Source organism: Saimiri boliviensis, chromosome X (genome assembly GCF_048565385.1).
Source record: "Saimiri boliviensis isolate mSaiBol1 chromosome X, mSaiBol1.pri, whole genome shotgun sequence".
Lineage (NCBI taxonomy): Eukaryota > Metazoa > Chordata > Mammalia > Primates > Cebidae > Saimiri > Saimiri boliviensis.
Genome location: NC_133470.1, coordinates 18,455,110 through 18,473,568, shown reverse-complemented (window position 1 = coordinate 18,473,568; position 18,459 = coordinate 18,455,110). Strand labels below are relative to the sequence as shown.

The 18,459-nt window shown below is 33.9% G+C and overlaps 1 protein-coding gene across 5 annotated transcripts in view; it reads right to left on the bottom strand.

The window, feature by feature from the left end:
• CNKSR2 (connector enhancer of kinase suppressor of Ras 2) overlaps positions 1 to 18,459 on the bottom strand; it is a 296,479-nt gene that overhangs the window by 3,959 nt on the left and 274,061 nt on the right. For 4 of the 5 annotated variants that reach the window (XM_074391385.1, XM_074391386.1, XM_074391387.1 and 1 more), the window contains one exon: positions 909 to 1,105. In XM_074391385.1, the coding sequence (XP_074247486.1) occupies positions 909 to 1,105 (197 nt within the window). Of the gene's footprint in view, positions 1 to 908; positions 1,106 to 6,992; positions 8,189 to 18,459 lie in introns of those variants that run through there. The other variant, XM_074391389.1, reaches the window with a different exon arrangement.

The following is an 18,459-nucleotide window of genomic DNA, read 5'->3' as shown; positions in this document are numbered from 1 at the left end:
TCAGATCATTTTCTAGTTTGTCTGTCTCTTTGGTACTCACCTATATTTCAAAATTACAAAACCTCAGCAGCATGCTATGGATCTGAAATATTTTCCAAAGGAGCCCTTTGACCTTTTGTTTCCTGAAATTACTACAGCACATACTATGTATGATAGTTATTTTCTGTTTTTGTATTTTAAAGGCATAGGGCCTGCTCAGATGGCTTGTGTGATTGGGCCTTCTCTTCAACCTCCCCCACACACAGTGAGCAAGGCTCACTTGTCTGCCTCCTTCTCCAACTTCCTGCCTCTCTGCTCTCCGGTCCTCACCACCCCCTCCCCAACTTGGGAGTACATAATAAGGAGACTAGAGACAATGTAAGCACTTACAGAAATGTATAATAGGAAGGTAACATGTAAGTTGGGAACTGATAATGTAAACAGAAGAATTATAAGATTTCTACATAGAGCACAAATCACCTCAAATGCACTGTAGTTCATGGAGGAAACAATCACGGAATACCTCAAACTCTTTTAGTACCCACTGTTGCATTCTGCATGCATGCTGTGTTCTTTTAGTAATGCTAATAATTACACTACATGGTATTTTTAAGTTAGAAAATCTATAGACTGAGGAATAACACCAGCCCTGCATTTTTGGAAAACAATTTTAATCACATCCTGTTTTCTCCTAGAGCTGAGTAACATAACATTTAGTCAGTGCTTTGAGACATTAATGAAAAGTTAAGATGATCTCCTCTTTACCCATATACTTCTTATGACATAGAAACAGCTCAGACTCAGGTTCCCACTGTTTAACTCTTCCTCTCCCCAGTCCACAGTTTGTATTTCTTAACCTACAGTATCTGGTAATCCACATTAAGAATGAATCTCTTCAAAGAAATTTGTTCTTCTATTTCTTGTCTTACCTTTAAAGTGCTTTTGAGAATTCTCAGCCTGTGTAGTTTTTCATTCATTATAGGATCATTACATCTTTTTATAAATGATAGCTTGTATTCCATCTTGGTTGAAATACGATGTTCTCCTAGTGGTGACAGACTGGCTTGCTCCAGTGCCCTGTATAAATCTTGCAATGAGTCTCCTAACTTTTCTTCTTTACTTTCACCTGCAATGTCCAAAAAAAAAGAGACAGAGAAATGAATTCATTGTAATAAAGTTATTTGACACCCCAAAAATTTATTTAAAAATCAAAACTATCGAAAAACAGTATAATGAATGTGAAAACACTATTATATTAAAAACAACAACAAAAACACACACCTGCTAGTTATATTGTGTAACATTAGCTACAGGCAGCTAATTGTTTTGGAATGATCAAATAGGATTCTTTGATTAACCAAATATTCTCTTGATAGCAAATCACCATACATATCTTGAGTCCAGCAAGTTCAAAGAATTAGAATACAAAAGGCACACAACATGGAAACAATCCTGCACATTATATTTTAAAACATTAATGAATATTCCTTATAATTATGCTGATAAGCATAGAAGTGCTGATTAATAGAGCTCACCTGGTTTAGCAATACTGAATGAACTGATTTTTACGTTTTTCCAGACCTCATAAGATTAAATGGCATTCAATAGAATATATTTGATTATAAAAATCTTCCAGTTGTGCCACAGAGGATTATTAGGTTTCATGTGACTACCATAGTAATGCCTTGTACATTGCAAATATAGTAATTGATCATAAATTACCTATATTTTAATTAAAATGAAATATGGGAATATGTTTACATGCAAATATAGAGGGAAAATCTGGCATGTGCTAAGAGATGCTACTTAGTATTTGTAAGACCTGAGGAGAAAATCCTCCAGTTAAATATTTTTGAGAAAAAAATGAGAGCTGGCTCAGTAAGGATCTTAGACATAGCCGAACAAATGAAAGTCCTATCTTGTTTTTTAATTGTCTGAACACTAATGTCATGTCCTTCTCAAGGAGACATATTAAAGTAATTATATTGGCCGAAAGAGTGAATCTGAAATGTTGTTCATTTCCACCATGGTCCATGACATAGTTTCAAAAAAAGATTCCTTAATTGGTACTGATACCATTTAACATTTAAATGTGCCAGACAGCAGGGTAAATGCTTAATCTTTATGATCTCATTTAATCCTCACAACAGTACTAAGAGCAGATCTATTTGATCTTCATTTATAGCAGGGCAGTATCTTGTCCAAAGTCATACTTAGACAGTGGTGGAGCTAGACTTACATGTGGGCAGTCTGACCCCAGAACCCACGATTTAACAAGAATTCTATACTGCCAATTCTTTCCAGTTATCATTGGAAATGTGTATTTAGCAGTAGATGCCAAAGAATGTGAGACTTCCTTAAAATACAGCATGCAAAAATTTTTTTTAAATGACTGTATCTAAAACTGTCAACAAAGCCCAAAATGTACCTTAACCTAAAAAGATCATTTTTAGGATTAAAAATTAGTTTTATTTACACTACACATTCAACTTTTGGCTCTGCTACTGAAGTTACAAACTAATGGTAGGTATAGTCATCGAAAATTTCTATTAGAAAATTTCTTGTTTTCATGAGCACATGCTATCACTAACTCCTCTGTGATGAATTTTAACTTCTTAACCATATATCTAAGTTAGAACTATGATCTAAAAATGCAAAAATCTCTTTAAATAACAACTTTTAAATTCTCTGTTGGCCCATCACTGAATATATTCAACACCTAGATGATTTTGCGGGATGGCGGATGGAAGACTGAAAAAGGAGAAACTTCTTTGTGGGTTATGAACAAAATGGAAGCAAGATAGGGAATCTTAACTGAGAATGATTTGGAACAAGGAAGGCACAAAATCATACAACCATTTAGAATAACTAAATGGAGCTATAAAAACAAGGACACATTAAAACAGCATAAGTCTATTTCAGAAAATCATAGACCAGGAAAGAACCCAGAGGAATTATATAGTAGTTATCACATTTTTTTTCCTCAAGGCAATACTGCATCTAAAGCCAGATGTAATTTCATAGAGCAGAGGGTGGGGTAGAAAATGGGAGGCCTAACAGATGTGAATTATAGAAGTTAAGGTATCAGGTGGCCTAATGTATTATTAGTTTTTTGGTTCTCCAAAGAAGGTGAAGGAAAAAGGGATTCGGATTTTAGTTTTAGGATTTAAGGGAAATAGAAGTATTTTTATATAGTAAATTTTTATTTTAAAAGAACCTTCCTCCATATTACCTAACATTGTAGAAGGGTGTATATATTTTGTTTAAAAAAACATTTTGACCCGGTTTTCTGTCATTTCTTAAAGTTTGTGAAATACTGGGGCAGAAGACTGATTTTAGAAAATTTCACTGTAGTTCTACTTTAAGAAGAATGAGTGAAAATTCAATATATAAAGCAACATACATAGAAATTAAATAATAAAAACTGAAAATTTTCCCCCCTTCTTGCTCTTACAGGGGAGAAAAGCATTCAATCAAGAGACAACATAATTCTACAAAGAATCTGGTTTGACAGCTGTAAAAAGACTTGAGTATGGATTTATCTCTGGGCAGCACACTTGAACAAGCAATCACAATGAGACAGAACACAGAAGCATTTCCAAGTATAGTAATGGGATAGTGTGGCTCCTATCAGAGATAAGTAAGCCACCCCCTCCCCCCATTCCCTACACATCATACACATACACTACACAAGACAGAGTAGTGGGATGAATAAGGACAAGGGACTGAGATGCCAGGCTACCACGAAATGCCACCAATTACTTAACATTTTAAGACTAGACAAAGAGTCTTTTTATTTTCAAAGTGGGAGGGGTTGGTGAGGGGCAGAGTCACATTATAAATCTGATTCAGTGTGCTCAACAGTCAAAACAACACAGAACTCAACATTCAAGACAAAAACAGACCTTTATTTTCTTTTATAATTTTCAATTGGTTTCCTTGATTTTTCTCAGATGAATAAAATTAAGTCAATTGGGACTACTGTTGCAACTGAAAATATGAAAGCACCTTTATTTTCTTCTTTTTTTGCCCTCTTCTTCATCTGCTTCTCACTTCTCTTCAGGCTTCTCTCTTTTTTCAACCCTTGCTTTTTCTTCTTTTAGAAGAGGCTTGCTTTGGAAGAGGAGGCAAGCACTTGGTGATGTCTGCTTCCTGATTGATTTTCTTTCATTGTGCGAGTACAGCCATTGGAACACTGGCTGAAAACCAGCTCTTTTGCAATTTGAATGAATGTTTTCTGAAAGTTGGCAAAGTGTAGAGACCACATTCAAATCTCAGGACATATATAGGAACCTTCTGTGATTCCTAATGAGGAACTGTATCACTGCTATAATGAAATTTTAATCTGTATCTAATTTATTCAGGAAATCTGGACCTATGCAGAAATAAACTTCCCCCAAATTATATTTAGGTTTACAACATGTAAATTAGTCCTGTGTCACATTAGATACTTTTAAATTCTGATTTTATTGAAGCAAATAGTGCATATGAAATTTTCTTTCCTACATAAAATTTCATTGACTGATGGATTTGAGGATCGTAATTAAGTTATTGATGAATTAACTTTTATTCTGTGCCAAGGGAATATCATTTATGGCTGTGTCATACTTGACGGGGTGAAAGAAGATCCTCTTTATTGTCCCTTTTATATTCTGCTCAATTATGAAATACTGTGAATCTAGGGATGTAGTGAGCATCATTGCCTTTTTTTCAGGTTGCCTATGACCTCTAGGTAGTAAGTGACAAATGAAAGCTCAAAGAAAGAATAGCTAATGAAAATATCAGTTTGATGGACTCTCTTGCAAATATCTTATTAGAAGATAGTAATGCATTTCTCAAATGCCAAAAAGTCTTTGGTTGATGTATTTCTTACATTCAGGCTCAGTGGTTTCCAAGCTTTTTCTGATTGCACACTCTTAGCTAAAACACTTCTGTTTTATAGAACAGAATCTTCTATATATGTGTTATTCTATAGTAATAGATAGATGTTATAAAACATACACAGAAAGAAATTCAAAAGGATAAGAGATAAAACCGAAGGAAAAATTCCAATGTTTTTTCTTCCTGTACCTTAACGGACCCTTGTGTGCCCTACTTCAGAGACTTAGACTGTGACTTTTCCATGAGTGGAATTCATCCCACTCATTTGCATTTCCCATTTTTCTACCTGGCACAGTGCCTCATACAACCCAACACATTCAAACAGAGCGATGGTTTTCTTTAATTTATACACGAACTACTCCAAAGAGTGTTGTCTAACAGGTGACTGTGTAATTATTAGGACAGTCTATTGCATAATATTGTTCATGAAACTTGGCAACCTAAAATTTTACTCTATTATTCTCCCCATTTCCCCATCCCTGCAATGACAATGTTGAAGGAGCATAAAAAATGAAAACAAAACAAATAAGTAAACCGATTGAGCTCTTGAAGAATGAAACCGATGATGGATAATGAGTTCTGGTACATATTTTGGAAGGGATCTGTGATCTTGTAAAATTGGACAATGATGTCCTTGTGGAAACAGTTGTTCCTTCTGCAATACAGCTGTGTAATGAGCCCAGAAGGTTGGGAAAGATTAAATCATGAATGGGAGAGGAGGCTGGACATAGTCAGATTTGAGAAGCATTCATTCTTGTATGGCGGCAGAGTGCTTTAAGGCTTCCAGGCTAATGATATCAAGTATGTGAAACACTATTCTTGTCACAGAAGGCAATTAACATTTGCATTGAGAACACCCGGATATTTTCTATGAATATGAATTTACTAGCATGCCATAATGAATAACTTACTTATATGTAAGGTGACAAACTTTTAATGGACTTAATGTCTTTGCAGGTTTTATGACAAAGATTATTACATATTCAGGGGTTTATACTATAATTTGAATGTTTGTAATTAAATACTAGCTCTCAATGCTTTTATATGAGTCAATTATAAAACTGGGGTTGGGGAGGGTAGTTTGTTATAGCAGAAAAAAAGCTTAAGATTTTAAAAGCTGGCTTTTAGTACTCCCTTTGTAATCAACTACTTGTTTCATATTTACACAAACATTACTATTGGGCAATAATTTCTCTGATGAAAGAAAGCTATTTTAGTGAGAAAAAACCCTTTCTCTCAAAAGGCCAGTTTGAGTGACTCCACCAACATTTGCTAAGTGTGTTTTTAAAGAACATGTAAAGCCCATCCTTGTAAGAATGATAATGTGCTTCACTGAAATCAAGTACTTGTGTCTGTCAATTTCTTCCTTACAACACTAAATCTTGCTCCATAAAGATGTGACAAAAGAAATATAGCTAAAGTTTATTCTATACATCTCTAAACATATAATTTCTGCAAAATTATGTGGTTTAATGATAAAAATACATGACAGTGGTTGAATTTTCAGGGCACTACAGTAGTTTTTATGACAAGTAGTCCAGATGGCAAAATCTTGGTGTTCTTAGCATTGATTTATTGCCCCAAAGAAGGGAAGGTTCTTTGAAGGACAATCAAAAATATAAATGACAGAGTTTAGGCTTACCTGTAGAATTTAGAAAATTTAACCACTAGGAATATGGAAGTAAAAGTGCTTGGCTCTCAGACAGGAACTCATAAAGGAGACAGTTTAAAACAAAAGCTAAGAGATGATTATATTTGAAAATTAATGTGGAGTCACTATATTCCTTAATGAGAAAAAAAAATTCTTCAGATCACAAAATTTTACTATGACTTAAACAGGGAGAATGACCCAAGACAATCCCATAAATATTAAATGCCAATAAAATGCTTTTTGATAGATTTCTATATACCAGAACTATTATATATATATATAAATATATATATGTATGTATTTTTAAAAAACACATTAAAATGGTTAGAGCACAGAGGCAATTGTAAGGCAGATCAATGTGATTTTATTCACAGACACAAATTCCATTTGTGAGAAAGAAGCATTGATTACTTCTTTTTAGAAAGATATTTACTATCAAGCATACTTAGCAAATTATTTAGCTATCTGAAACGATCTGATACCAATTGGTCATATTTTTATTTTTAAGTAATTTATATTTTTACAGGTATTCACATTATGCAATACCACACACTGCGGTGACAGGAAGAAAAAAACATTTCAAAATACAGTGTTAAATTAACTGTTCATTGCACAGTATGAAATATCCATTAATTAGCATTAAAATTATTACAGTGTATCTTATCCAACTAAAAAAAATTTCACATCCACTACAGAAGAAAAATAAGCAATACTGATTGAGCCATAGAGGACCCAGTTACATAGTATTAAATAATATCTGAAGCTAGTTTGAAAGACATCCAGACAAAATACTTTTTCAAAAATGAAACCCACAGCCTATAGATTCGAAATATTTTACAGAAAAGAATAGCTCATGCCTGCCCTAAGAGGCAACACCACTTGTGTACAAGTGCCAAGAAATAAGGAGAAAGTTAGGATTTTAGCTGATTCTATAATAAAGCCTGGCATGAGAAATTTTCTTCATTAATGTCACCGAAAGCAGTCTCTGTGTTGTACCTGAATACACTTTATAATAGAATAAACATATTAAGTTTCAGAGCACATTGTGTATACCTTGCCTTAAGAGATTACACTTAATTTAGTACAATACAGCACGTCAAGTTTTAAAAATGCAAAATACACTTAATACATAATTTGCTTTCTCTGCTTTGCCTTAAAAGAGGCCACCAAAGAGTCCATTAAACAGCCAGGATTTTCTAGTTATTGAAGCTGATCCCTCTCTTTTCCTGGTGTCAGGAGAACACAACTGATGTGTCACCACACAGAGCCCTTTCCCAGTTAAGACCCTTTCCCCTTCTGTTCTCCCATAGAAACCGTAGTTTTCTGTTACTGTGCTCCATCTTGATTGGCTTTGATCTTATGCTAGTCCCAATGTAGAAAGCTCGCATTCTTCTTAAGAGTGGCCTGCCCCTCTTATATCCCTTTGGGAGGCCCCCAATCCAAAACACTTGATGATCTAAGCTTTTTACAAGTCTGTTTTCTGTTATAAACAGCAAGGACGAGGCCATTTTAGTTGCTTGCAAGAGGTTGATGTTGAGTCTGCGACGTGCCGACTCTCTCCGATCTAAATTCTCTAAACATTAGCTTATCAATCTGTGAGTCCAATGGGTTGAGTGCCAACAGAAGTGGATCCGATTTGGCATGGAGAGGTTCTACCAACTCTCGCAGTGTATTAGCCTAATATGATAAAGCAGTGATACAATATGATGAAAGACCTGCGAGTGCCATTATTTCCAAAGCATATTAGTATTTGTATTAGAAATACCATCATGCAATACCCATGAAGAGAAAGTAGAAAAATATGGCTAGAATTGCATATGGTTTTAATACAATGTCTTTCTGTTGGCATGCACGTCTACCTGGCCATAAATGGGATACCTTTTGCTTTAAGCTTGGTTGTCTGGAAATGTTAATCTCCCAAATATACATAATAACACACAGTGAAGAAAATTCTTTTCCCACCGCTATACTTGTATATGTACATCTATAGTTTTAGTCAGAAAAGTTTATGTTAAAAATATTCTCCATACACATGTAAAATGACCATTTCTTTTGAGAAAATTAAAATGTATTTCTATACAAGATCTTTCCTCAATTTCATCCAATCAAGAAGCATGAAGCAAACTTTTCTAGTCTTCTGACCAGAAGGGTATTGGAGTAACCTGATATATATACTACAATGTCCTAATCGGTGAGACATTGGAATAGCCTAGCTAGTATCACTCCAATGAGGAGGCTGCATGCTTAACAATATAAAATGCCAAGAAATGAAAAGCCGAAGCAGAGTGAATATGATGAAAGGGTGGCTTTACACCTGAGCATAAGCCACATGCTAAAGTTAAGAAACTGGAAGAGATGGATGTATCTGAATGACCTGAGAAACTAAGAACAATTTGGATAAAATAAACTGTACTCCCATTTAGGTTACTTTATTTTGGATCTTAAAGAATCCAATAAATATTGTCAGCGGAAACAAACTAGCAACATTTGAAATCTCTAGCCTAGTGCAGATTTTTATCTGTAACATCCTGTAGTATCTTTTGAGTTATATTGAGAAAAGAAGGAAGAAGTTGGGAGAGAGAATAGAGAAAGCATGTTGTTCATTATGTCTTCCCTTAGAAAATGGGGAGGGACACATCTTGCCTGCAACACTGATATATAGAAAACAAGATATAGCATAGTTCAGAAATCAGCAGAACTAATTTTTGTCTGTAATATTATACTCTTTCTGTAGAAATGGGGTTGGGAACTAGTCTTCATATATAAGTTAAGTAAAACAAAACGCAATACCTCAGTTTGTAGAATATTATAATACTGGAATGCTAGCTTTAGCGTCTACCACTTCGTTTCACAAGGTCATGAAATTTCAAACAGCAAAATCAGAAGAAATCCAACCTTGGGCACAAGGTCATTTCTAAGTTTAAACTGTTCTTAATTTATCTACACAATTCAAACATTTTGCAATTATTTTGAACACATCCTTTGTTTCCACACAGAGATAAGGTTACATGAACCTTTTAATTTCTAGTACACATTCCCTAATACCCATTTAATCCATACTAAACTGAACTAGAGCCCTGGTAATCAATTCACAGTTGCTGAATTCTACTGCAAGAGATTGGAAACATCTGCTCAGTTTAGCTCCTACACAATGGCGATGGCGGAGGGAGGACTATTTCAAAATGGCTACAACTAGTTACCAGTTAGTGTATGTTAGCATAAGACAAGATAACTCCCTAGGGCAGGGTGAGGGTGGAGGTACTTGCTAAACACAGATTTCTGGGCCCTACACCTCATCTACTGAATCAGAATTTCTGGGTATAGACTCAGGAATCTGCATTTTAAACAAGATATCTTGGTGATTCTTATGCCCACTTCAGTTTTAGACTTGATGTTATAGGTCAATAGCATTGGCTAGAGCTGGTTGGAGTAACACCAATTTTTGTACTGCATATACAAGTAGTTTCTAAGTCAGAAGCCCTAAGGTTGGGGACTGCACATAGCATTTTATTTTTAATCCCATCACCAGTCTGACATTGTATCATACAGCTTAAACAATTTCAAGATTTTTGCTGAGGAATCCGATGGAAGTATCTTGGTCTACTGAGATTATGGCAAAATGCAAGAGGCCTTGGTAAACTTTAAATAAAATTTTTGAAGCTATACATTTTATGTCGTGTTAAATATTGCCTATTTATTTTTGAGGCAAACAAACAACTACAAAGGCACTCCTATACTTAACTCCACTATATCTCTTGGTATGTGCATTATGAATCTTAAGTATAAATGCACTGGTGAGCCAGGTGGGTCAGAAGCAAGTGCAGGAAGGGCTGCCAGTATATGGCTAATCTAGATAAACTCTCTAAAACACAAAAACCTACTTCATGATATGCCCTTCTATCATGGACTTCTGTGAATCTCAGGTTTATGTGTCTTTAACTTTTTGCAAGTCTTGTTCTGATTCTCAACACTCTTCCCTTTTCTCTCCATGTTTTCACTGGGCTTTCTCTTTTTTTCTTTGTGTTCAATCCCTGATTACCACCCTTCTCGTTTGTAGTGGACAACTTCATTTATCCTGACACAAATAGTCAAAATAGTCAAACCAGTTAAAATCATTATGCAGACTAATTTTATTCCTTTTTTCTAAAAGAACAAATGGAAATTGTATGTTTTTTAGGAAAAGACATGCCTGGCACAGTGGCTTATGCCTGTAATTCCAGCACTTTGGGAGGCCAAGATGGGAGGATCACTTGAGGCCAGGAGTTTGAGAGCAGCCTGGGCAACATAGCGAGATCCCATCTCTATGAAAAAAATAAAAGGCAGAAAACACATAAATTATAGAACTCTTGATTATTTTGTTTTCTTTTGGCTAATATTCTACCTATAAAAATATTTCCTACTCCTAATGTTAAAATAAACTTCACTGTTTACCAAGAATTTAGCCAATTACATTTTGAAATTACAGCAACATATCTACAATACCACAAAGAAAATCAGTAATGCTTCTGTTTGGCATATTATTTAATAAATATTTATTGAGCTTCTACTCATTACTGAAGTCTCCAATTGTGACGCTACCAGCTTAGGTTAAGAAGAAACAGATCTTGTTTCCCTGTTACTACACTCCTGGAGATCTGAATGGTGAACCCAGATGTAATGCCATGTTGAATCATGTGTAGAATGACTTATTCCAGTGAGATTCCATTTCCATGCAAGTTCCTTAAGACACAGATTGAATAGGAAATCTTGAGGAAGATGTTTCTTTTCCTTTTTGCTTTATGAATTTAAACATTGCCCCAAATAAAACTTGACCACCCAAATAATAAGCATAAATAGAAATTTTGGAAACATGTTTTAGAAATGTAATCTGGCTTCTATTAGTGACCTGCTAAATATAGCTGATGATACTTCAATCAAATGCCCAAGGATTAGATTATAGAGGGGATAAGGGTAGAGGTACAAATATCTGCAAGAAAATGATTAAGGGTGAATACAAAACAGGTAAAAAGAAATATTTTGTTTAATGGATGAAAGAGAAGAAAATATTTTAAAATGGAAGAAAGTATTTAAGCCAGATGAGCACTTACAAAGATTCCTACTTCTGTTTGAGTTCTAAGACAGAACTCAGTTCCATTTTACTCAGTTCCCATAATCAGCATGCTTGAGGGCAAATTTAAGTGCAAAGCCAAAGACTACTTGTCTTAAGCTATTTGCAGACCATAAAGGTCACCAATAGCAGGTATTCAAGTCTATCAGTAACACAATTCTACTCCTGGAAGAGTAGAATTGTTCTGTACTTATTTTGAAAAATCTTTACTTACCATAGTCATCTGGAACCTCTCCTTCTTCTAAATGTATGTGTTTAGATTTAAGTTTCTTTTTCAAAAACAAGGATCTCTAACACCATGAAATGACAGTGATAATTGCTTTTCTCTAGGTAAGTATTGGAGAGAGTGGGCTCATACCTTGGTTCAGAATGTTCAGACCAAAACAGAGACTTGTTAATTGTGGTTTGAGTATTAGCTGTCCAAATTTTGAGGGCCTATTTTCTCATAAAAGGTTGACTTCAAAGACACAGGATATTAGATTAAAAATTTTATCTGCTTAGTTTTTAATACCACAGGGAGAAGGAGTTGGAAAATATTTTTAGTTTATGAATGTGGAGCAAAATTTTCATGATATTCTTTTATAAGATAAAGTGATAAATAGTGAAAGGTAATATAGTTTGTCCTTATACTTACAGCACTATAGAATTCTTTAATTTGCAATTCCAGGTAAAATAAAATATTTGATGAACCTAAGCCATAGGCAAAACAGATAAGAAAATACTGTTTCCAGATAATTTGAGCATTCCTCTAAATTCCCAAACCACAATTCCATCCTGTATGTATAAATCACAAGATATGGAATGTTTCCTTATGACAGTAGTATTTCATCTTAATGTACATGTTATATTATGACCTTAGAGTGCATTTGTGACTTAATTACTTATTCATGAGTCTATCACACATGCTGACTTTTAAAAATCTGCACCAAAAACCACTACCTGAAATTAAGGCAGATCTAAAGTACCCTTTAAATGAAGTTTATATAAGACATCTTTCACATTTAATAGTCACAGAAGTACTTATTATGTTATTTAAATTTACAATCAGTTTATTTTCAATGAAGTGTCTACAGATATTTCAGAAAAATGTACTATGGAATTTTGACACATGATACTGTCATTGTGAATGTCACCACTGAGATTTTAAAATGGAAAATGGGAATAATTTTTATAGACATATTGTTCAGTAAGAGTTTAATAGGTGCCTATGGATGTATATATATACTATATCAAATGTTAGGAATAAATATACAAAGATGACAGCCTCATCTCAAAAAGATTATCATATAGTTGTATTCCTCTTTCCCGCTTCTATCTTAAAATTTTATAGTTAAGAATTATCTATTGGCCAGGCGTGGTGGCTCATGCCTGTAATCCTAGCACTTTGGGAGGCTGAGACAGGTGGATCACGAGGTCAGGAGTTCAAGACCAACCTGACCAACATGGTGAAACCCAGTCTCTACTAAAAAAAATAGCCGGCTGTGGTGGTGCATGCCTGTAATCCCAGCTACTCAGGAGGCTGAGGCAGGAGAATTGCCTAAACCTGGGAGGTAGAGGTTGCAGTGAGCCAAGATCGTGCCACTGCACTCCAGCCTGGGCGAAAGAGTTGTCTCAAACACACACACACACACACACACACACACACACATACACACCCCAAAACAGGAATTATCTACAAAACAGGAATTATCTACTTTATTTAACTTAATATTTGACTTCTCCATCCTAATCCACCCATATTTTAAAATATTTCAGTAGATAATGTTATTTTGAGGTTATTAATAAAATAATGTTGAACTCCAATGAGATAACTTTAGTAAAAATAATCATTCCTCGGTAAGGTTTTCTTTTAGCAATGTAGGTGGACAGCAAGCTGTTGGCAGATTGGGTTGCTTTTGAAATCCATTTTATGATGAATAATGACTTAATTTAAAATAATTGCCTTAAAGTTCTCAGTTCCAGTTGAAATAGCTATAGAGATAACATAGCAGAAGTCTGAGAAATGAACCCCCTACAGAAAACAGTAGACTTTGTTTTAAAGCCCCAAATACTTAGAGGTGAACAGTGCAGGTTTTAAATTGTTGTGGATTTTCTAAAACGACTTTGTATGTTTGTATTAAAAGAATATAATTAGAGCATATTTAGCCTGGATGATAATAAATGTGAAGTAGCTCAGGGATGAGAACTGCCAATCTGGTGAACAAGTGAATCATTCAACACTTCATTTGTGACTATAGCTGGTCTGCCAAAATGAAAAGGCAAACTGGGATCAACCCTATCAACATAGTTTTCTTGCCTATTTCCTTTAATAGGTTCTTTTTGGTCCTTCAAACCCAAGTAGGACATTCTCTTTCCTACATATTAAGTACTCTGAAAAGTAGTTCCAACCTTATATGAACCTTGGTTCACTTATGTGACTGGGTGGTAAGAATGTCTTCAGAACACTAATTATATGTCTATGACCCAAGCTATTTACTTTGTCCATCACACTCGACTTGAATTTTCCAAATTGGATATTCTGGTGGAATAACAGGTAAGGGTACGTGTACCTGGGGAGCTGGGGTTATGGAGATATATTTGGTATGTTCACTTCATCAGAACCCAGATACATTTAGTGTTCACTTCATCAGAACCCCCTCAAAGTAAACAAAGGACTTTGCCCTTATGTACTTCTGCCACGATGCTGATCAGGTAACTTGATCTGTGATGAGTAAATTTTAATGCTATGCAAATTATGCTTTTACTGCTCAGCTTCTTTAGGAAGTAACCAATGGCACAGCTTCCTAAGTTTTGAAAATTTGATCTAAAATAAATGTATAAATATATATGTATATATATATTCATATTCTAAAATACATGAATATATAGCTATATAAATAACAGTAACACAGATCTTTGTGAACTTTCGTCCTACAGGTCTAGTCCATTCTATTCTTACTCTTATACTAAACTCATATTCTATCCTTAAAGTACTGACATCTTGATTTTGGTAGGAATATTATTATTTTTATTAGAAGAATATCTTCAGTATTAGCTTCAATATCATATCATTCCTCATGATTAAATTAAAGAATAAAAGAGGTACCAATTTGCAAAAGTAAGTGAAATACTAAATTCTTTTAAACAAAAATACAACAGATGGTTCTGTTTATGTGTGTGTGTGGGGGGGCTGAGAGCAGAATAAGAAAGTAATTGATTCTTATGCTAAAAATCTAGACATTATTTCCTCTTATACTGTAACATTCTTTATGATTGTAGAAGCTTGAAATAAACTTCTGCTTATACTTTCTAACTAAGCTTGCAGTATTATAAAAATGGCAATATTGATTTTCCTCCTTCAATAACTTGTAAATGTTAATGCCTTATTAATAACCTCCTTGGCATGCCAGTCTGACATTTGGGATCATTTGCTCATTAACAACTCTGGCAAAAAGGAGCCGTTTTAGGGGCACTGCCAATTGAATTTAAGGACAATGAAAGGTACCTTCCTCAGCAAAGCAAGTGCCAAAGAAAGTAAGAAGAAAATTCAAGAAACATTTGTAAGAATCTAAAGTTGGATATTGACAGTTATCATTAAGATTTTTTCTTTATGTCAAATTTGTTATAAATCTAATCTCTCACATTAATCCATGGTATTTTTACATTCTCTTTTATTTTCTAATCTACAATAATTATATCATAAACAATTCTCAAAAATTCCCATTGTTAAGTCATCTCATATTCCAACATTCAAATTATTTTATTTTTAGGCACTCAAAATGTATTGTGTACATGACAAGAAGAAAAACAGTTTGGTAAAAATCACTATAAAATCATGTTTGTAAGAAATACAGCATAGATGTAAACAAATTAGCATTAATGTTCATCTTAACTAAAAACCAACTAATGAGTTTTTATATTCAATCTTAGTTATCTTGGAAATTGTTGGTTATCAAATTTTGGATCAGCAAAGTCATCCTACATTTGGGATGGAATGCTATTGAATCTAAAAACATATGAAAAAAAATAAAAAATATATAAAAAAATAAAAAAATAAAAACATATGAAGAATATGCTTTTTGAAAATGTTCTATTATATATGAATTTTCATTTTTCCCTTCTGACAAAATTATATGGCACTACACTTTTAAGAAAAGTTTCAGTAAATAGAGATATGCTGACTCTCAATGTTCTTATGGAAAAATACAAATGACCTCATAACCATTGCAAAAGGATCACAGCTATATCTGTGTTTCACATTTAGTATCACATGTTGAACTTCACACTTACCAGTGTAATTACAGAAAACTAGAATGATACAGGAACTTCATTGGAGTGAGAGTTTCTCTTGCAAAATTCAAATGTTTGAAATGTCAGAAAGTTTTCTGTATCCTATAACTTAATTTGTATTCAAATATTGCAATGAATTGCTAACTTCTTGTTAGCAAACAAAACCAAAAATTCATTTATGTTAATAAATTTGTTTCCCATCTCTAAATTAATTTATAGCACCTTTATGGTGCTAGCTTATTCATAATATATTAAAAAAATAAGAATAATTCTGTATTTTATTGAAGTCAGAATCTTTTGGAATTCCTGTAACTATTTTATTAAGCAAGGACTATGTTGCCTTCTCTAGGGTAAAAAACAACCATGAAAGTAGAGATGTCATCTTAAGTCATATTGAGGAATGCACAAATCAAGGGGTAAATTTGGGATTCCCAACACCACTTAAGACTTCATACCATCTCCTTTGACTGGTGCCATTTTCTGGGCAGGGGTGGCAAAAAATACTAGCAGCTGTAAAATATTTAGTATCTCCATAACAAATGCCATCTTCAAAGAACTCTGTGGAATTTTAACCCTTTTTGTGGTACTAGTCTGTATATGTGTATGTGTTTGTGTGTATTATATGTGTGTATACAAACACATATATACACATACTAACATTACAAATTTACATCTATAAGAATATATTAAAAGCTGGACTATATGATCTTCTATACATAATTCATCAGATCTATGTGGATATGCTATAACTGAATTTGTACTGATAAATTACATCAGTTATTCCTTAAGTCCATGTATACTTATGATCAAGGTTCTAGAATAACTTCTCATATTAATTTTATTGGGAGTGCAGAACTAATCTAAAAGATACTAATATTGGATTTAGTGAGACAAATTTAGAAAATCCTAAACTAAAAGTTACATTTTAAGCCCACCATCAAGGAAACATTAAATGTATGTAATACTATTTAGGAATATTGTCACATAATTTGAAATGAAACATTATTCCTTAGTAATTGACTATGCAGAATATACACCATGAATATAGTACACACAAAACCAGAACCTGACCAAGGAAAATGTCATTTTCTTTCTCCTTATTTTTTAATAAGGAGAAAGATTTGAAGCCTTAATTCAGCACCAGAAAATTTGTTTTCTCTTTGTGGGAAATCAATAAATACTTTAAAAGCAGAAGCAGGAATTCTTCTTTAACAGTAATATACTTTACAAAAGGTCTTGGTTCCCAAGGCCTTAGTTTTAGCCATATGAGGAATGGTTTCACATCTTAGTTATGTGGGCAGACCTGGTCTCCATGGTGATGAAAAAGTCAGCCAGGGAAGTGGAAAAAACTGTGGTACATTGCTCCCAATAGAAATGGCCAACCTGAAATCAAATGCAGCTTTTGTATTTAGCATGGACAAAGTCTGAAGCTCCAGTGAACTGGTACTTTACCTCAGGAGTTGTCATGGCAACCTGCTAAGAAGGGTGGGTTACAGATACCCACATCAACTTATTACTAAGATGTAAAATCAAAAGCCAGAACATATGGGATAAAAGTAATAAGTTATTCACTAGTTCTGAATTTGGCTTACTTAAAGAGGAGCTAGGAATTTAATGGAGACATTGCTGTTTTTGCAAAATACCATATATTCTAATTAGTATTCTTTTTCAAGGAATCCTAAGAATTAGCACTGAAAAACTTTTACTCTACAATTTGGTGTTAACATTTAGAAGGCTTCAGCATGTTAGCTCAGTAATAATAATTATGGTACTAACATTTGTATTTTACTTTCTACTTTATAAGGTACTTTTATATGCAGTATCTTTTTTTTTAGTTTTAAAAAATGTTTATTGTGTAATATTTGATTCATACCAAATAATATGTGGAAATATATGTTCCAAAGCATAGTAATACAATGAATACTTGAGCCTACCATCTAACTTAAAGATAATTTTTCCAATACCATTGAAGCTTACTGGTATGTTCCTTTCTGATTCCATCTTTTCTCCCCTCTACTCCAGAAGTAACCACTCTCTAGTTTCTCTGTTTATTATGTTCTTGGTATTTTTCTGTTTGACATTTTTACTGAACTATAATGTGCATAACATACAAAAATCTTAAGTGTGCATCTTCCTGAATTTTTACTCAAGTGTACACCTGTGAAGCCACTGTTTGGATCAAGATATAGAACATTCAGGAGGCTGATGCGCGAGAATGGCTTGAACCATTGCTCTCCAGCCTGGAAGACAGAGGGAGACTCTTAAAAAAAAATTTTCTGCCTCACAGAGGCTTTCCTTTCAGTAGACAACTTCTCAAAAGTAGCCACTGTTCTGACCTCTCATACTGTAGGTCAGTTTGGAAATTCACATAAATGTATTATGCAGTATGCATTCTTTAAGTTTGGCTTCTTTTGCTATCATTATCTGAGATCCATATTGTGAGTAGCAGCAGTTCTTTTTCATTGCTGACCAGAATTCCATTGTGTGGATCTCAATTTGTGTGTCCATTCTCTTATTGATATACCTTTGTGGTGTTGGCTGTTTGGGGCTATGATGAATAAACCCACTGTGA